The sequence below is a fragment of the Pungitius pungitius genome, chromosome 3, assembly GCF_949316345.1.
Source record: "Pungitius pungitius chromosome 3, fPunPun2.1, whole genome shotgun sequence".
Classification (NCBI taxonomy): domain Eukaryota; kingdom Metazoa; phylum Chordata; class Actinopteri; order Perciformes; family Gasterosteidae; genus Pungitius; species Pungitius pungitius.
The window spans coordinates 30,231,724-30,252,404 of NC_084902.1; the positions used below are offsets into that span (position 1 = coordinate 30,231,724).

The 20,681-nt window shown below is 46.8% G+C and overlaps 1 protein-coding gene across 5 annotated transcripts; it reads left to right on the forward strand.

Moving 5' to 3' along the window:
- Positions 1 to 10: 10 nt before the first annotated feature.
- LOC119212519 (interphotoreceptor matrix proteoglycan 2-like) lies at positions 11 to 18,919 on the forward strand. Of its 5 annotated transcripts, none has more exons than XM_062561465.1 (23): positions 11 to 1,975; positions 2,209 to 2,418; positions 2,490 to 2,656; positions 3,520 to 3,548; positions 3,779 to 3,811; positions 4,399 to 4,439; positions 5,337 to 6,964; positions 7,041 to 7,199; positions 7,907 to 7,965; positions 8,054 to 8,074; positions 8,524 to 8,777; positions 9,107 to 9,150; positions 9,338 to 9,551; positions 9,634 to 11,243; positions 11,326 to 11,545; positions 12,176 to 12,386; positions 12,786 to 12,974; positions 13,050 to 13,248; positions 13,342 to 13,421; positions 13,502 to 15,364; positions 15,839 to 15,878; positions 17,014 to 18,725; positions 18,827 to 18,919. In XM_062561465.1, exons 1-20 carry the CDS (start codon positions 1,906 to 1,908, stop codon positions 13,533 to 13,535), a joined length of 5,472 nt encoding a protein of 1,823 aa, XP_062417449.1. In that variant the 5' UTR covers positions 11 to 1,905; the 3' UTR covers positions 13,536 to 15,364; positions 15,839 to 15,878; positions 17,014 to 18,725; positions 18,827 to 18,919. The 5 variants fall into 5 exon arrangements, with proteins under 5 accessions (XP_062417449.1, XP_062417450.1, XP_062417451.1 ...); XM_062561466.1 differs by having other exon boundaries at positions 15,842 to 15,878; XM_062561467.1 differs by having other exon boundaries at positions 13,502 to 15,246; positions 15,278 to 15,364; positions 15,839 to 18,725.
- The last annotated feature ends 1,762 nt before the right edge of the window (positions 18,920 to 20,681 follow it).

Below are 20,681 nucleotides of genomic sequence, written 5' to 3' on the forward strand. Positions count from 1 at the left end.
AAACGGGATTTCAATTGACCACTTGGATGTTTACTTTATTACAGTAAACATTCAATTCTATTTAAAGAATTTCCATTCACAATTTGGATCTTTTATTTCTCACTGAAAGTTAATGTTATACTTCTCTATGTCAACAATCATATTTTTCTCTTCCTGTTTAAACCAAATTCATTTTCTCGGAGGAACAGGTTTCTTAATTTGAAACCAATCTGAAACAGGAAGTGGAAGGATTCGCCATCAATTCCTCAACTGCATTTTTCTTTTTGAAGGATCCCTCGATGTGCTTCTTGTGATCAGTTAACCAAACGGGTTCCTGCATGATGTCCATCGATGTGTGAAGTCAGCGCCGGTTTCTGCTCCTCTTCCTACTTTAAACTTCTCTTCTTCTGTGGTGTGTGTTTAGAACTGTGTATGTTTAATCCCCCCCGCTGACCAATCGGCTTGCAGCTCGTTAAGCGGATCAGACGTAGGGGGGCCAGACAAAACATCAAATTACTTGTGTCCCCGGCTCTGGTCCATCGGTAAAGACCTGTCTCTGGACCCGGTCTGAGCACATTCCTGGTCTGGACCTGTTCTTAAAGTCCTTCTTCATCCACTTGGGCTCTGTCCCTCAACCTAGTACCGGTCCTGTACTGGTCCTGGCTCTGTCATGGACCCGGTTTGGTCCTCTCCTCGTTAATGGCCCCAGTCTAGTCCTGTACTGGTCTGGTCCTGGCCCTCTCGTGGACCCGGTTTGGTTCTGGTCTGATCCTGGTCTTGTGTGGCGGCAGGTATTGATCGTTCATGTTTCCCCCGGCAGACATGGAGATCTTTAATCTGTTAATCTGAGCTATGGGGGTCCAGATTAGACCAATGACCTCTCCATGAATCCTCATCCTGCCTCCCAGACAAAATCCTTCAGGTAGAAAACTGATCCAGATTCCCTGCAAGACCTTTTGAAAACCTTGTCTCAAAGAACCGTTTCTTGATGGTCAACTTTAGGCCACTGGAGAACAAACGGTTATTTAGATTTCCTTTGATCTGCAGTTAATCTTGTTAACCAATCAGAGCCATTGTTGAAAGCCAGAGTCCGATCCAGGAGACTTTTACAAAGGGCCAGTCTGCTTTATTTTAATCATGTAAAGATCAAATGGAGACACGTTGTCTTTAAAGCTGCTAAATGAGAAAGATTCATTCATCCATCTGAACTGGTCCAATCGGAACTAACTGGTTTGGAGAAAACAAGGCAGCATGGTAACCTTTGACCTTGTCATTCAGAATGTGACCTTGAAGGGTGCTCAGGTAATCCAGATCAGTGAGGACCACCTGGCCACCTCAGAGGCTTCTCACGTTTCACTCTGTGGCCACTCAGCGGCTCACAGACATCAGAGCATTATTCGGGACTCCTCAGGGTTTCTAAGGTGGGTCGTGGTTCTGCACCTGAAGTAAGGGTTTCTAAGGTGGGTCGTGGTTCTGCACCTGAAGTAAGGGTTTCTAAGGTGGGTCGTGGTTCTGCACCTGAAGTAATGTGCCACTGCCGAGTGGTAATTTACCTTTGATCCAGACTGCTGTCTGAAGCCCTTTGGTTTAACTTCCTTAAAGCGACAGGACTCTGACGCTTATCCAGTCCAGTAGATTAACAAATGGGATTAGAGCAAAGAGAAGGAGGTCCCATCTGTTCAGAGAGCAGCGAGGAGACGTTGGGTCCTCCTCACACGTCTCACTGGACCTCTGGAGAGACCTCTCCGGGAGCTGGGAAGCCAAAGAGTCCCAAGAGCGAAGGTGTTGAGGAGGAGAAAAGCTGAGGAGCAAAAGAGTGGAGGACCTGAGAAGCCAAGGAGTGAAGGACACGAGGAGCTGAGGAGCTGAGGAGCTAAGAAACAAAGACAAAGAAGAGTCCTGCTGGAGGTTCACGTCTTCTGAGAAATGGAAGGGCGGTTGTTGCTGTGGATTCTGGGAGCTGTTCTTCTGTCAGGAGCTGTCCACCTGGAGTCAGGTACTATCACGGTACAAGTACCACTAACAGATACTTGTGTGTTTATATTGGAGTGTAAGTACCACCAAGTACTTGGTACCGTAGTCAGTGTATTAGTCGTAGTAGTCAGTACTATTCACAGGTACTTCTGTCATCAGCAGTAAAGTACAGGAATACTTCTAGCAGTAAAAGTATTATGGGCAGTAAGAATATAGAAGTAGTTCTCACAGTAGAGCCCTCTGGTTCTCCTACAGATATGGACCCTGAGGAATCTCAACTGTTGGATCCTGAAGAGCCTGGGTCTCATCTTCTGGATTCGTCCTTGGTTCCCAATCAGCTTCTCGACAGACGAGCTTTAATTCGCAGGAGAAGAAACATTTTGTTTCCCAGTGGAGTCAAGCTTTGTTCTCAGGAGACGTTCCAGCAGGCCGTCAACAACCATCTCAAGTACTTCCAGCTCAGAGGTAGGTCCGGTTCCTGGTCCTGGTCCTGGCTCCGGTCCTGGTCCTAACATCTGATGTACTTTGATTCTTAGTGTGTCAGGAGATGGTGTGGGAGGCCTTCAAGGTTTTCTGGGACCGCCTTCCGGAGCGGGTGGAGTATCAGAACTGGGTCGGTCGCTGCGTCCACGAGTCCGTCAGCGCCAAGGAGATTGGACGCTTCTTCAGCCAATCAGAGGAGCATGTTCGCCTGGTTAGGATTGTGAGTACTTGTATATTACATTACATTCCATCACATGTCATTTAGCTGTCACTTTTATCCAAAGCGACTTTCAACCATAAGGAAAGAAACGAGAGCAAGAAACAAAGTGCAATTTCATCAAATAAGCCGATGTACAACTTGTTATAGATAAGATCCATTATAAGATCCAGTTTAAGGTCTACAGTGTGTTAGTGTTTAGTCTGAAGAGGTGTGTCTTTAGTGTGAAGATGTGAAGGCTCTCTGTGGTCCTGATGTCATCACAGAGCTCCTTCCACCATCTAGCAGCAGGACAGAAAAGAGTGGAGATCTAGTCCAGTGTTCTGCTCTCAGTGAGGAACAAGCAGCTTGATGTTGGGATGGAGGGTTTCACCAGGTCCTGGATGGAGACTGGACCCCATCCATCCACAACATGCTACGTGAGCACCAGTGCTTTGAGAACTTAGGAAGGTTGAAGACCAGTGGAGCTGCTGCATTCTGGATGAGCTGCAGAGGTGGAATGGAGCAGGGAGACCTGCCAGGAGACAGTTACAATAGTCCAGGAGATGACAAGAGCCTGAATCAGATGTCAGTCAGACAGAGTCATATATTATATAAATACATGTATACCACTTTATGCACTGGTCTAAGCTAGCTGCTAGGCTACTTCCATGAAAGAAGAGTTCATTTTTCTCCTCCCTCCAGTGACTCTGCAGAATATTGACAGCCCTAATATATACAGAATATACCATATATATAAAAAAACATCTTTCATATTAAAACTGAAAGTCAAATTGAATATTTACTTTGTTCTTATGTTGCTGAATATAAAAAACTCACTCATTTTAAAGTTATGGATTGCGGTACCTTGTGTTTCCATCCTTCAGAGGGTTGCCATGGCGACGTCGATAAACAGGTCTGTTTAAGTGTTTTGTTTTACTAACCTGTCAATAGAATATTCCATCACATTGTTTGAGTCATTAGAACCTGATTTACACATTTGTTACTATTGTTAACTTGTTTTCTACAATCAAGTTTATTGGTTCTGCAGCTGATATATCATATATAATAATTATATATGATATAACATATATAGTTGTAGAGTGATGTGGTTAAACCCTTTGTGTGCTTTACCAACTGCTGCAGTGTGAACACCACCTCAAGGCCTCCACCATGCAGGTAGGACTGCTCTCACCTGCACAGCAGACCTGGACTCAGTAGCACATAGATACATATGTGTGTGTATATATATAACATATATATAAATCCCACAAATGATCGTTTCTAGGCAATGCGAGCTTACATAACCCCGATCTTTAAACGATGTGAATGAATGAGATGAAGCGAGACCCAATGCTGCAGCAGGGCCCACATCCTCTTTGAGGCCGCGGCGTCGTAGCGGCTTCATGGCGGCTTCGTGGCGGCTTCGTGGCGGCGTCGTAGCAGCGTCGTAGCGGCGCGCTGAGTGCGCTCACGTGTCTCTAATAAACATTAATAACTGCCGTCATTACGCAGCTGACCTGTTGTACAAACAACGGCTGTTTCTGGGACAAACGTGGCTCCGCCCACTCAGCGTGGCGTAGTTAGCTTCCCACAGACGTGCCATTGCTGCCACAAGGAGCATCTCGCTGTCTCCAATGCTGTTTACATGCACGTACAGGGACTGTTTGTCTCTACTGAAATGAGATGCACAACGTGCGCTGGCCTAACAACACCCCCAACTGTTACCTTATTGGTTAAGGATGTATATAATGTCTCTTTCACAGCTCTGAGACGGCGAGGACGTCAGTGGCTGGAAGTCCTCAAGGTAAACCTTCACCGTGAGACCCTGCTTTCATAAGGGTAGAGAAAAAATGTGTTTTTATTTATTTTAGTTTTATCTCATTCATTCAGCTTTTAGTTTGCTTCACTTCCACAGGAACCTTAGATATTAGTTACATATATAGGCTTTAATTGTATGCATTATCTAGTTATGAGCATTAAAACATTTAGGAGTAGAAGTGAAACTAGAAGCAGCAGGAAGCTCTTTGGATTAATGAGACAGCAGGAGGTCCGTAGTATCTCACCGGTGATCTGATGAAAGTCTTCGTTTTCACCCCCCGTGGAGGGGGAGGTGGAAGAGGACCCGTCCCCGTGCAAAATGAGGCGTTTGACTGCTGGCAGCTTAGCCGGCGGCCCTGAATAGACCTGTAAGCCTATTTAGAGGGCAGCAGTCTGGTCAGTGGAGGGCTGGGATGCAACTGACTCGGGGTCAGTGAGGTTACAGAGGTCACGGAGGTCACAGACCGATGAGGAGCAGATCAGTTCGGTTCCTGCTAATGTAAAGACAGACGTGATCTGTCCCAACTCAACAAGCTCGTCCCACCGATCAGAAAACGCTAGCACCGTTTAGATCTACGTTTTATGAAGTATAAAACTTCAGATCTTCATTTCTAAATGGATTGAACATCTAGCAGAATATCCTCGAATCCCCAGAAACGGCGCCTAAAAACTCAAATGAAAGGATCAAGGTCATGTGACATGTAACCAGCAATAGAACAAAAGGAAATGGGCCTCATGGTTTTTGTTCGCTTAGCAAACATGAAATATTTATATTAGGTGTATTAGCTTCTATTAGCATGTGTAACATATATAAATACTTGAATTAACTCTCCATCATCCTGAGACGTCACATCAGCTGATCATTCGTATCATCTATAACCAGGCGACCCTGATGTCATCGTCGCACCGGACACGGTCACAACAAACAAAGACAATCTTCCACAGGGCCTGGAGTTCACCGATCAGATCCCTTTAGAAGAAGCACATGTTGGGGACATCGCAGAAGAACCGGTAGATGAAGATCAAACTGTGAGAGAAGAGGAAGTTGAGATCTTTGCTGAAAATGTGGATGCATCTGATTCTGAGGTTGGACCAGAAGGTGAGGAGCCTCCATTAGAGGTTGAAGAGGTCCTCACAGAAGATACTATTGTGGTTGTTGCTGAGCCCAATGCATTGAACTCGGGGCCTGAAGAATCTGTAGCCTCATCTGAAACCCAAAGAACTTTCCAGGTCGTTGAGGTTATTCCAGAGTCTCAGACAGAGTCTTCAGATCCACCAGAACCAACCGGTTTAGATCCTCTAGAGGTAGATGTTCTCGAAGTATCTGAAGCTAACTTATCAAAAATTATAGAAGAAAGCCAAGATGCTGAGGTTCCTTCTGAGGCTTCGGTTCTGACCACAACAAACAAGATCCTAGGAGAAGTTAGTGAAGACCTCGGCCACAAACCAACTCTAATGGATGAGGTCACCTCTGAACCTGTGCTCCTGAATCAGGCCAAGGATGAGGACGCCTCTTACATCACAGAGGAGGTACCTCTGCAAACTTCGGTGGACGCGGCAGAGGAAGAAATTATAGTAGAGGCAGAAGAAGAACAAGTGAAGCATGACAAAGCCTTGGTTGTTATTGAAGATGAGATGTTGGAGTCCATTGAGGTAAAACCAACAGATGTAACACAGCTAAAGGACACTGAAAGGGCAGAAGACCGAGACGTTACCAGAGAAGATGTATTAGAATCTGCGGGTCGCTTCGCAGCAGAAGGGGAACCAGGCGAAGATAGGATGGAGACATCAACCACTGAAGCACCGGCAAAAAGAGGAACAACTGAAGCTGCAGGTACCCTTCAGGCACCTTTAAAACGTGGTGATGATCAAGAAGCAAATCTAACAGAACGAGAACTACAACCTGTTACAGAAATTGTACAAAAAGTTGAACCAACTGGACATGCTGCAAAAAAAGCAGAACCCTCAAGAGAACCCGTACAAGAAGCAACACTTGTGGAAAGAATTACAGAAGAGAAGAAACCCGCAGAACCTGACATTGTGTCCGATGAAGATGAAACCGAAGAAGCAGCCGGAGGTGAACCTTTGGAGGTTTCAGAACAAATAACATCTGAGACCTCGTTGGAGATATTAGAGAAAGTTGCTGAAACCACCAGAGATAATACAATGCAAGTGGCTGAGTCTGCAAGTGAAGGTCTAGAGTCCTCCTCTTTCCCAGAGGGCCTAAGTGAAACATCTCCAAAAGATGTGACTGGTGAGCATCCAGGGATCCTTACCACTGAGGGGGGAGTGACTGAAGAGGTTCCATATGAGCTTCCTCACGTGCCTTTCCTGGAGGAGGAGGCCCCTAGAGAAGCCAGTGTTGAGGGTATCTCCCCAGATGTGACGGAGGCTCCAGTAGATACCATGGAGGTGACCACCAAGTACGTCATTGAATACAACAATGGCAACTTCCCAGACCTGACCGCGTGGCCTCGTGACGTAGAGGAGGACCAAACCTCGGAGAACGCAGTGAGTAGACGTAAAAGGTCTGTAGAAGGTCGGCTTGTCCATGACAGGTCGTGATGACGCGTTCCTGCTCCCTCAGATAGGTAACGAGATCGAAGCGGAGCCGTGGCCCCCGAGGCCCCTGAAGGAGCAGGTGGTGGAGCTGAGCCTCAAGCTAAGAGGAGAAACCTACAACGATGCCCTGAGGGACCCCAGCAGCTTCCAATACCAGCAGCTGGCCAAGAGCTTCACCCGCAGGGTAGGGGGGTCAGAGGTCAATACTAGGCACACTGGTTAAGGTTCTAAGGATCAACGGTCAAAGTTCAAAAGATACATTAGAGACAAGGTCAGTAGAGACAGCAGGGTTATGGTTAGTTCACCTCAGTCTGAAGAAAAGCTTTGATTTACATTTGTCATTTGGCTTTTATCCAAAGAAACGTACAATAAGAGCATCCAACCCACAGGGAACAGACCCATGACAACAAGAATCATGGACAATTTCTTCAAGAGCAACAATGAGATTGATGCAGAGCGAGCGGCCAGGGACCTTAGGTTCAACCAACTGGACCAGGTCCTGGGTGTAGACTGGACCTGATCTGTCGGCTGCACGGTTCCCAAGTACCAATGTTTTGAAAGGGATGCAGGCAGCCACTGGTAACCAGTGAAGGGAGAGCACTGTTAGCAGAGTAGTGTGGGTGGCCAGTGGAGCTGTTGCATTCTGGGCGAGCTGCAGAGGTCGAAAGGCACCAGCAGGTAGACCTGCTAGATGTTACTATAGTCAAGGCATGAGATGACCAGAACATGCGCCGCCTTCTAAATGAGAAATGGACGTATTCTCCTTGATGAAGTTAACCGCTTGTTCCAGGGTGCTTTACTGTGATTATTTACTTTCTACTTCTCTGTTCTCTGAAATAAAGAAATGAAGGTTGTTCCACATTTTGATTCTAGATATTTCTTCTCTTTCAGATCGAAGAGGTCTTCGAGAGGCTCCCGGGATTCAAGACTGTCTTTGTGGTGGAATTCAGGTGCAGTTGATTCTGACTTCCTGTTGATCCAGTACGCGTTGACCTCTGAGCTCTCTGAGAGTCTGAAATGTTGTGTTTCTGTTGACAGGCCTCAGAAGGACCTCGACAGGTCAGTTGCCTCCCACCCCCCCACCACCCACTCATGCTGTAGCAGTAAATAACAGCTTAGTGCCTCCAATAACAGTAAATCAGCTCTGAAGTGAGATAAGCCGCCCTGGGATTACTGATCAAGGTTTTTCCCCCTTTAAACCTGAAATGAACAGCTGTGATGGGTTGTTTCCAGAAGAGTTAACAAACGTCATCGTCATCCGTCACTCGTCTTTCCCTTGAACGTATCATGTGAGAGGAACACATCCAGCAGAAATGGCTAAAACAGTTTTCTCTACCCATCTCATGTAGACCTTCACCATAAGAAAAACTTTTTAAGGGATTAAGTAAAAGTCATTCAATCCAAGGTTCAGTCACGTGACAACAATTCTGTGAAAGACTGAACTCTACACAAAGCAAACTGCAGAAGTTGAAAAACCTAATCCTCGTGCTGGTCTTGTTCCCCCTCAGGGGCCTGGTGGTTCTGGTCCACTACGTCGTCACCCTGGAGGTGAACAGCGACAGCGGAGTCGCCAACGACACGCTGGACTTTATCGCTCTTCAGAACAACCTGGTGGAGAAGAATTACCCAGGAGCCGCCGAGCAGCCCACCGTGGTCTACACCATCACCGACTTCCGCAACTACATCACAGAGGCTCTGCACAAGGACCTCATGAGCAGCAGCAGCCTGGAGATGCAGCCGGACGCCCTGCAGGTGGAAAACGGTACCAAGAATGCTTACCGTACCAGTCACATGGGTGGACGCACTTCCCATTGAAAGAGGAACTAAACTGGTTCTGTGTTCACTTTCTAAATAGAATTAAATTACTGTAGATCCCAGAAACACAAAGACGAGACACACAATAGTTTTATTTCATTTTTTCTATTGGGAAAGGGATTCAATATTCTTTTTGCTCTTATTCTTAATTCCTAGAAAGCAGTACAGTTAATATCAAACAGATTTTTTTTTTTTATGTTGATGCTGTGAAAAGTCAAACCCCTTTTGAGGGCTTTCAATAGATTGAGGATGTTATCAATGAACTCTTCTCTGCAGCTGTGAAACCCACAAGCCGATCGGCCGACCCCCTCAACGACATGGTGAGTCTTCTCTGCTCAAGGAGCAAAGCTATGGATCCGTTTACCAACCAAATAGAAAATACAGAGCATCGAGTTCTTGTGCATAATTGTATGTGAAAATTCTAAATAAAAAAGTCAACCAGAAGAAGAAGCTGACACCAGAAACAAAGTCCCTTCTCATCAATCTCACTAAACCATCTTCTGACAGGACAACATCCTCGCTGCGGAGAAGCCTCCTGACGCTCCGAGCCACGAGGTCGACCTCACCGACGTTTTGCTCAACAAAGATGAGTTCCTCTTCGACCCCTTGGACCAGAAGGACGCTGTGTCCAGCGAAAACGACGTCCTTGTGTTTGGAGGGAGCACAAATCCACCAGCTGCTGCAGGGTTAACCGCGAAGACCTCAGACCTGCAGAGAGAGAGTGAGCAGCCAATCAGCTCCTGAAGGAATACCAGATACATGTGTATAACAATGTGTTTCTTTTATGCTCTTCTGGTTTCCAGAGGAGGAGAGCCTTGAAGATGAAGGCTTTCTCATGAGTAATGCCCCACCAGGCGGTGACATCGTCCCTCATGGCAACCAGGTGGATCCTGGAGGATCTTCTGATCTTCTGGGACTTCACGCTGCCCCCAAGGTCCCGCTCGAAGACGGATCGGGTTCCGGCTCCTCCGGAGATGGGCAAGGTGCCGACCTCCAACCGTCGTTCTCCTCCAACAGCCTCCTATATGAGGACGAGGTCGGCGGCCCGGAGGCGTTACCGCCGCCGGACCTGGAGAGCGAGGACGAGGAGACCACTGCAGCCACCGAGAATCAGGATGTTCCTTCAGTTGCGTTTCAGTTCACCGTAGCTTCCCAATTACAGACAACACCTCCTGCTTTTGATGGACACATTGAGGAGACATTTTTGGACAGGGTTCTTGAGATGCCCCACATCAGAACAGTCCCTCAGCACTCAACCACCAATGAAGCGCCGGTGTTCTCCCCCAAAGGAACCTTGGCTTTCGAACTTTTACCAGAGGCATCTGGCATCCATGAGGACTACTTCTTGACCAGACCACACACCCTTGCGGCTCCGGTCACAGACTCTTCTGAACTTGAAACCTGGACTCAAAAGAGTCCTGTTTTTGCAGGACCAACCAATTGGGCCCTGAAGCCTCCAGACACCACCGAAGATGAGAAAGCTACTGAAGCACCAGTAGAACTTCCAGCTGCAACAAAAATGGGACCGTTTAAAGTCCCGGATCCTGAAACCACCTCAACTCGGGAGAATCCTGTAGAAGTCCACTCAGAATCTGACTTTGACTCCACCACCACATTTCAGTTATTCACTGAAACTGACCTGCTAGCAGAAACCAAAGAGGAAGATATGGTGGAGATCTTGGAAGAACGAGACATGGCCATCACTGGACCCACCACAGAAACGGTGTCAGAGGTTGGTCTCCACGACAAGGATCTGGTTGTGGACAAAGTGCTGGTTGTCTCGATAACGGCTGCAGCTCCTCTCGTCTCTTCCACCCTGAAGTCGGACCACAGCGGCAGAATGGCGCTCTCCCCTGAGATGGACTCCCCGTTCACACGAGTGTCTGATTCAGCACCAGAGGACGAGGGGCCGCTTTCCCACGAGCGCCTAAACCACGATGAAGAGTTTCTAATGAGCAGTCCGACGTCAGGTGCTCCACACCATACATCATCACACCAAGGGGATCCAAAGTCTCCAGGAGCTTCAGCTCAGGATCAAAACGAGTTGACCACCTCCACGAATACTTCAGAAAGTGGATCTAGTAGCAGAGCCCTCCACACAACATCGTCCTCGCTTCAGGAGGTCCACCACAGCCCCCCAGCTGCCGAGGTCCACGACCTTTCCAAAGTGCCGGGCATCAACGTCAGCTTCGATCTGTTCCAGTACGCAGGTGAGGCGGCCGAAGGTGACGGCAGCGGATTCTCCAGTGGGGCTCAGGTGTCCGGTCCGGACGGCGTTGGCCTACCGAGCCGACCCGGCCGGGCCCTGACTGTGTTCTTTAGCCTCAGGGTGACCAACATGGCGTTCTCCCTGGACCTCTTCAACAGGAGCTCGCCCGAGTACAAAGCCCTGGAGCACCAGTTCCTTCAGCTGGTGAGGCCTTGAAGTCCCTGATGAGTAACAAGTTTTCCATCCACCTTTTCTAATCTTCTCAAGTCTTACCTTCACCTCACAGCTGGTCCCACACCTTCAGTCCAACTTAAACAACTTCAAGAATCTGGAGATCCTCAACTTCAGGAACGGCAGCATCGTGGTGAACAGCAGGATGAGGTTTGGTAAGCCGGTTCCCCAAGGGGTCACCAACGTGGTGTACCTCGTCCTGGAGGACTTTGCCAACACCGCCTACCAGACCATGAACCTGGACATCGACAAGTACTCGCTGGACGTGGAGTCAGGTGGGACGAGTCAAGTAGTGCTACTGCTTCTCTTGTTATCTTCCTAATTACAATATATATATATAATCTAAAAAACATATATTGTAATATACATAATAATAAAAGTATATTGTGGCATCATTTAGATTAAGTGGAATACTTAAGACCAATCAAAACTATTATTTATTTATTTATTATTTATAACGATTATTCAGTCAAGTAGTATTAATATGAACATATTCATAGAAACCTTTTCAATAACACATCAATCCGTGATGAAAGCAATCTTCAGTGAACAGTTCTAAAATAACAGTAAAGTGGTGAATAATAACAATAACGATGTTAGAATACACACTTTTGTTGTGTCATTAGAGCGGGTCTCCGTAGTGTTGGGTGAGATTTACTGTCACTTCCTCTGCTGAGCTGCAGCTCTTTAATCTGTCTGAGCCAATCAGAGGAGTTCCTGGTAATCTGCCGCAGTGACTCACATCACATGGTGACCACGCCGTGGCTCTGGACTTAAAGTCCATCTGCATGAGCTCAACCTCGAGGTGCTCCTTTCCTCACTTCTTCATACTGGCAGCCGAGGGAGGAGCAAGCTTTCAGATCAGAGCCATCACAAGCGTTTGTGTCCTTCAACCCACCTGCCAGGTGAGCGGGCCGACCCCTGCAAGTTCCAGGCCTGTAACGACTTCTCCCGGTGCCTGGTGAACCGCTGGTCCGGGGAGGCGGAGTGCGTCTGTGCCGCCGGGTACCTGAGCGTCGACGGCCTGCCGTGCCGCAGCGTCTGCGAGCTGCAGCTCGACTTCTGCCTCAACGATGGCAAGTGTGACATCATCGCTGGAAAGGGCGCCATCTGCAGGTGATGAATTGATTGATGGTACAAGTACAAGTACAAGTACAAGTACAAGTACGGACTGGTTTCATGTTGTCACCGGAGCTCTGCAGAGGAGGACTTGGATAAGTTTGTTGTTTACTCAACATTTCTTCATTCTTCTTCTCATTGGCTTTAAATGCAACAACAGGGACTATGGTTTTATTTGAATTATTTTGTTGAACCACCTCATGAGAAATAAATGTTATTTTCAACACATTATATTGTTACATCTTTACAATATTCTTCCAATACAGTTTTTACTGTTTGAAAATAGTTAATTGAGTGTTAACTTCATCCATCAGATAGTTTAAACTGCTCTATAAAGTAGTCCATAGGTCCTCCAGTCTGTGCCTGAGGGAATTGAACCAGTGAGGTCTGCTGCAGGTGCCGGGTCGGGGAGAACTGGTGGTACCGCGGCGAGCACTGCGAGGAGTTTGTGTCCGAGCTGCTGGTGGTCGGCATCGCCGTGGCCTCGGCGGCGGGCTTTCTGGCCGTGGCGGCCGCCATCATCTTCTTCCTAGGGAGGGCGCTGCGGGACCAGTACGATGGTGGAGACACAGAGGACCCTCTACGGTTAGTCGGGGCGCCGTGACAGGCTGGTTCTGATCCATTTGTCTGTGGAGGTGACGCCGGCGTGTTTCCCTGCAGGCGAGGTGACGGCGGGGCGACGCTGGAGCGAGCCCACAAGCTCAACGGCGCCTTTGAGGGCGAGCCGGTCAGCGCCCGGTACTACCGTCGCTATGACGACGGGCCCCGGCACAGCAGCTCCGCAGGCTCCGGAGGGCCCCTGGACCTCAGCGCTGACGAGATCCAGCAGATCTACCAGAACGCTGCGCTCACCAAGGAGGTCTTATTACTACGGGCATATTGAGAGTAACAGACTCGTACTTGTGGCCTCAAAGCCTCCCTTAACATCTGACCTTTGACCCCGTCCCCGCAGGAGGTCCAGGAGCGTCTCAGGGTCCTCGAATTGTGTGTCCGAGATCAACAGTTTGCAGACTTTGTGCGACAGACTCAAGTGTGAGTTTAACGTTTTAAAGTGTTACTGCTTTGAGGTCTGAGGCCAAACTGATCCGCTGTGATCTGGTTTTGTGCATCAGGTTCCTGGAGAGGAGAGAAAGCTGCACCACTTAGCTGGTCCACATCTGGTGAACCAGGTCTGCGTCCTCTACAGATCCCTGCCTTCTACTGGACCTGTCGCCTGTCCTTCTCACCTTCACCTGTAAATACACGCTGTTTGTTTTTTAATGCTTCGCTCCGTGCTCACTGCTCTTCTTGGTCTCCTCTGAGAACCTCACGCTGTGGAAGGGCTCCGCGCCTCATCTTTAGCTTCATCTGGAGGGCTTCTGTTGGACCTGCTGCTGGAGCTCCAAACGCCTCGCTGGAGGTCTTAACACCTCACAGGAGGTTCTGGCAACTGTTGGAGGTTGGAATCAGCACTCTTGTTCGTCAGTGCCTTCACTGCTCTGCTAGATCCCACGCGTAGACTCTCAGAGCTTCACTTAATAAAAACCACCATGTTTACGTTTCATAAAGGATGCTGGACTGTGAGCGGATGTAGAGAACTCTTAAAGAACTCGTGAACTAACGTAGAAGTAGAAAGAAGTAGTGTAGAACTTCTAAAGTCCTCATGAAGAACTTCTGAAGAACCTAAGTAGAACTCGTGAAGAAGTTGTGTAGAACTACCTGTCTTCACTTCTGTATTTCTTCACCAATCAGAAACCTCTAAATATTGAAATGTTTGGCTGATGGTTGGAGAGAAATTTCTCATTTAAGTTCCAATGCAAAGAACCTGAAATATTCTGGACTGTAGATTAAATCCATGATTTGTTGTTTAGATGCTATTTGTTAGTTTTTCTTTCCCCACCCTCTGACTGACCAGTCAGTTTAAATCTTTGTCTGTCATTGTTTGTTATTTTGTTACTTTAGGTACTAAAAGTTAAAACTGTAAGTGAACTCTCATGTTTTTATAAAATAATAAAGACAATATTTTTTACAGAAACATTCCAGTGCCACACATTTATTTATTAGTGGTATTACTAGAAACTCTTTTTATGGGAGAGGCAGTATTAGTATATACATGTTGGTGACTAAACACAAGGGTTTGGCAGGAAGGGATTATTTGTCCCTCCATCATGCAAATGTAGTATTTAAGTAAATATGTAACGGAAGTACATTAAATCAAACCCTTGTCTCTGGTACCAGGGCTGGACTGGTCATCTTTGGGGACCCCCGATAGGCCCATAAAGCAGGGACAGCGGCCCATTGGTTCATTTTGCATACTGACACTGGGCTGGCCCAATCATCTCTTAGCAGGCTCCACCCCTCCCACTGCCCGTCAGATGCGTCAGTGGCTCAGAGCCAGAGAGGAATGTGTGGATCAGGATGGAGAAACAAAAACGTAAGAACAGGGGGGGGGTGCGGAGAAAATGCGGGCCAAAAAAATAAAATCTAGAGGGGGGGGCCTCACTGCTCATTTCCACAGAGACGACAGCTCTCATCCGGCCCCCGCGCGCACACCGGTCTGATGCGTCACAACTTCACAACAACCGGGAGTTTTTCGCGCGTCTTTGACTTAGCGGGCTGTGATTGGACATCGGGACCGGAGCTGTGCCGACCGGGACAAATCAAAACTGCCCATAATTCGGAATGTCCCGGGTAATACGGGACGGTTGGCTACAGAAGCAGCAGGTGAACATGGCACATGGAGGAGGAGGAGAGGTGACTAGAGGTGACTAGAGGTGACTAGGGGTGACTAGAGGTGACTAGAGGTGACTAGGGGTGACTAGAGGTGACTAGCCACAGCGAGAGCGGTGCTTGCGGCTCGCAGGCAGCAGAGAAGAAGGTGCAGCAGAGAAGGTGCAGCAGAGGAGAAGGTGCAGCAAAGGAGAAGGTGCAGCAGGTGTCAGTGTGACAGTGAAGTCCAGGAGGGGCAGAGTGAGCAGGAGAGTGCCATTGAAACGGTAAGCAAGCAGGTACATGAACAGGGAGGGGGTGTTAATCAGGGCGGTGCTATGAGGATAGTGTGTGTGGACCTGGCCACAACGAAGATGATGACCATTTAACAGTTACCTCAATTAATGAATATTATAATAAGGCAACAAACATAATTGTTGTCGGTTGTTGCTTTTATAAAGTCTGATTGTGAGGTTGTCATTTGTCAAATTGTCACTTAAAAGTTACTGCAATGCAACTCAGCTAAAGTCAAATAACACAGCATAAGCTATTTTGCACTGTTTTTGTAGCTAGCAGAGTTGAAAGTTCACTTATTTAATTGCAACTTGGGATATTATATATATTAAATATTCTAATGTAACATTTAAAACTCTCTAGAAAAAAACTTAAATGATGACTTGATTATTTTAATTATTACTCGCCCACAACGAGTTACACGTTAGAAGAGGTCACTAACGTCAAAATATCTTTCTTTTGTTTAGCAGAATAAAAGAAATCATACAGGTTTGGAACAACGTGATGGTGAGTAAATTTTCATTGTTGTGTGAACTATCCCTTTAAAACAAAGTCATCTATACTTGTAATTGTAAACTGGTCCATGGCACTTACAGTAGTCCCCAGCTTTGTACGGGTTAATGGGAACAGAACAGTAGATGTGCACATCTACTGGGACAAGACGATGGTGGACTGGTTGGTGGTTGTGTCCGACCGATTGTGGGGGGCCGGTCTGAGCAAAAATGCCAGGGCCCTTTTTTGTCCCAGTCCCGCCCTGGTGGCTTCCACACCTTTTGAGTAAAGCTAAGACCTTGTAGTTGTATTATTTCGTCCATGTTGTAGTTCTAAGTCGCAGTGGACCACATGGAACCGGCCCAGTCAACGCAGTGGTTGTGATGAAAGGGAAGGCTCTTGGCTCTTCCTCCTCTTATCTCTATTTATTGGGACTCTTATTGTGAAATGTATCATTTACAGGGAATACGTTCATTACATGGAGGCATTCCTTTGATTAGATTATATATGTATATATTCCTATTCATCTCATTCTTTGTTCGTATCAGCACATTTATTTAATGTAGTCATGTGAGCAATTTACATTTTTAAATGTTAGAATATTGCGATCAAGGGGAAAAATGTTTTCATTTAGATTTTTTTTTGAGTTCCCAAATTAATACATAGACCATTTATTTTTATTTTAGTGGATTTCTTTTCATTTTTTGTATTTCTGTATTTGAACTGAAGATGTTCTCGCTGACAGACGATGAGAAGAAGAAATATTTGTGGTTCTTTGGCTTCTAAGGGAAAAAAAGAGAGATGGTGAACGCTTCGTTGACCTTTGATCCTCCTTTGAGTTCATGTTTGTTTCCATAGCGACATTGATTTTTCCACAGTGTCAAACATGTAAAAACATGTAGATACATGGGGGCTTTTTTTTACAGTATTGGAGAAAAGACATGTTGCAAGTTCCAGACTTCATAGTGAACGGGTCACAGGTACCCGTGTTGCGCCCTCAGGTATAACCAGTACACCAGCTTCACCACTAGGCGGCAGCAGCGCGATTCGAATGGTGGTGGCTTGGAGCCGGCTCGGTCCGGTTCTGAGCAGGGGAGAACGTCGACAGTTGGCGCTGTGGTGCTGATGAGTGTGTTTTTGTGTCTTGCAGTCACCTGCATTGAATAAATAAAAAGTGGATCAATCCGACCTGCCATCTTTGAGGGTGTTACACGACAAAAAGGGGTCACGCAAGAATCCCAGGTGGAGTAGTCAGGTGAACAGGGTTGGGACCGGCCAATCAGCAGCAGTCACACAAGAAAGTGAGGGACTGATGAGGCAATGGGCTGCAGGTGAGAAGGACCTGAGGACCAGGTGACGGCAATGAGAGATCATCCAGAATGAAAGAGTTCATTAAACAAGCAGACGGGATTAAAACTACTAAAACGGAGGTCATTTGATGCCGGACTGAGTCCACGATGACGACTCTTTACCTTTGAGCCTCATCTGCTGAGAATTCCAACTTTCCCACAATGCCTTTGGACCCCATAATGTGGGGTCAGTGGGTCTGTTGACCAGAACTTGGTCCAGGTTCTGGCAGTGTTTGTGGGTTCTTGATTCTAGCTAAAGGCTAACTGCTGACCGCTACTTACCAGGTGTTCACTCACCTGAGCTCAAGGTAACACATTTTTCCCTTTCTATTCTTAGGGGTCAAGTCTTATTAACTTCATTATGTTTATATTGAATGTGTGTATTTAATGTGTGCTCAACATGCTAACAGCAAGTAAGCTAGCTAACAGTATAAAGTGATCCACATGTCGCTGAGCTCTTGCTGGTTTTGGGGGTTTTCCTGTCTTCAGGCCTCAGAGTCGTCTTCTCCACATTCCACACCCAGAAAGGGGGGGGTGGTATGGGGGGGGCTGACTGTTCATCAAAAACCAACATCTGCGAATGCTTTCTTGAAACGAGATGCTACACGTGTTCTCATAGATCTGTAGATATTGGTCAAACTATGAGTCTATTAAAGTCAGAAATAATTTAAATGTATTAATATTATACAGGAGTATCACAGTTGCCGACTAATATTATAGAATGAATTACCAGCAGTATTGAAGGAATACAAAGTCATGTTATCATAGATTAAGCTGTTTGTAGGTACTAATGATACTAGAGGTAAATGCAGCTCAGGTATCCAGTATTGTTTGTAGTGTTATAGATGTGTAAAAGCTAGCTAGTTCTAAAATACTACTACCGCATGCGTTTATTACATATGAGAGGTATATTTACATAACTAATGTTATTGGAGCTAACGTATCCTCACTGTCTCTGATGTGTTAGAACGTTGCATCAGGAAACATTTATTTATTGACTATGTCAGACATACAAGGACTTTTAGACAAGACAACTAACCCTAAAATATAATGAAATATGATGCTAATAGGTTAGTCATCTAAAGCTATGGCTTAGTTTTAAAATAAAGGAATAAGAGTTAAGTAAAAAAATAAAATTAAAAGTAAAGTGCACCAGCAAACAGAAAGTGAAGTCAGTGGGGGACCCGAGTTCTGATGACTCCTGACGGCATGAGGTCCTGGTCCTGATGGACCTCAGCCTCCTGCCAGATGAAAGGGACACAAACAGGTTTTGTCGGGGGGTGAGAGGGGAGCAGCAGGAGGAGCAGGAGGAGGAGCAGAGGATGGACTCCATGATGGCTGTGTAGAAGTGCACCATCATCATCTTTGGCAGGTTGAATTTCTTCAGGAAGAACATCCTCTGCTGAGTCTTCTCGGTGATGGAGCTGATGTTCAGCTCCCACTTGAGGTCCTGGTGATGATGGAGCCCAGGAAACGGAAGGAGTCCACCGTGGTGACGGGGGAGTCACACAAGGTGAGGGGGGGGGGGGCTGCGTTCATCCTGAAGTCCACGACCATCTCCACTGTCTTCAGGGCGTTGAGCTCCAGGTTGTTCTGGCTGCACCACGTCACCAGGTGGTCAGACTCCCACCTGCAGGCGGACTCGTCCCCACCAGAGATCAGTCCAATGAGGGTGGTGTCATCAGCAAACAGGAGCTTGACGGACTGGTGACTGGAGGAGCAGCTGATGGTGTACAGGGAGAAGCCTTGGGGGGAACCGGTGCTGATGGACCGAGAGACAGAGACGTGTTTCCTCAGCTTCACGTGCTGCTTCCTGTCGGACAGGAAGTCAGGGATCCACTTGCAGGTGAAATCAGGCACATGCAGCTGAGAGAGTTTGTCCTGCAGCAGAGACGAGATGATGATGATGATGATGTTGAAGGCACAGCTGAAGTCCACAAACAGGATCCTGGCGTGGGTTCCTGGGGAGTCCAGATGCTGGAGGGCGAAGTGGAGGCCCATGATGACAGCATCGACTACAGACCTGTTGGCTCTGTAGTCGACCTGCAGGGGGTCCGGGGGGGGGGGGGAGACTGTAATTACAGTTTCCAGCGTGCAGACACAGGTGTTTCTTGGGTGATTTATTGTGACGTCTGTGTTATTGTGAAGGGATTTTTCTTTTACTGAGACGCTCAGTGTTTTTTTTATTGGGAAGATCTGTTTTGTTTTAACTTGGTTTCATGGTGAAGGGTCACCATCAAACCTGCTTTTTATGAGGAAGTGAAGAGTTGGCAGCTTTCTGCTTCAGAGCCTTTGGAAACAAACCGTTTCTAATTCTTTAAAAGCAGAAGGTATGAAAGTTGTTTTTTTTCCAGTTGGGCTGTTGATAACAACAACTTGTTCTGGTTTTGAAGGTCCATTAAAGTTGAGCTCTAATAATGAAATGGACCTGTTGACAGTTAATTGGCTGAGAGTGGCCAGCCCGATTAGCTCGTTATCCCTGTTAGCCTCATTAGCTCTGCTAGCCTTGGTATCCGATAGCCTTGTTAGCCTCATTAGCTCTGTTAGCATTGGTATCCGAAAGCCTTGTTAGCCTCATTAGCTCTGTTAGCATTGGTATCCGATAGCCTTGTTAGCCTCATTAACTCTGTTAGCCTTAGTATCCAATAGCCTTGTTAGCCTCATTAGCTCTGCTAGCCTTGTTATCCGATAGCCTTGTTAGCCTCATTAGCTCTGCTAGCCTTGGTATCCGATAGCCTTGTTAGCCTCATTAGCTCTGTTAGCCTTGGTATCCGATAGCCTTGTTAGCCTCATTAGCTCTGTTAGCCTTGGTATCCGATAGCCTTGTTAGCCTCATTAGCTCTGTTATCTTCGTTACCCCCGATAGCCTATTTCTCTGTTAGCCTTGTTGTCCCTGTTAGCCTCGTTAGCTTTGTTTCTTCTAGAGCCGGTGAGTTCAGGGGTGACTCTGCTCACAGTGACTCTAGCAGCTGAAACTCTTCACTGTGACACTTCAAACGGTTTCTGCACCCTGAACAAAACATGGACCTCATCATCTGACTAAAGGAGTTCTTATTTCCTTCTATTCCAGACACCAATCATTCGTGTGTTTTAATTACCAACAACCACAAAGTCAACAGGACATTGTGTGCTTCTAAGGTCAACTTTAAGGTCAAAATGAGTTGCTTTTTCTTAAGACCAAATCTCACAAATGATCAGTGATCACTTTAGAAAGTCTATTTTAGACACTGTTTAATTGTTAATTGTACTTTAAACACAACTCCCCATATGTGATGTGACCTAGCGACCTGCTGTCCTCGTGCACTTTGCTGTCCATCATTTGACGGCTGTGTTTCAAGTGTCAACAATGTCCCCACATTTAGCAGGACGTTTTCAAACCGCCGTCTTTAGGGACACCGAGGTGGTCCTCTGCAGGGTACATGGAAGCAGCCTAGCATCTAGTTTAGCCTCGTGGTGCGTAAAGGAATCC

Coding starts and splice junctions, on each gene's coding strand:
- LOC119212519 (XM_037462992.2), top strand. CDS start 1,906: ATGGAAGGGCGGTTGTTGCTGTGGATTCTGGGAGCTGTTCTTCTGTCA. Junction 1,976..2,208: donor AGCTGTCCACCTGGAGTCAG/GTACTATCACGG, acceptor GTTCTCCTACAG/ATATGGACCCTGAGGAATCT. Junction 3,549..3,778: donor ATGGCGACGTCGATAAACAG/GTCTGTTTAAGT, acceptor CAACTGCTGCAG/TGTGAACACCACCTCAAGGC.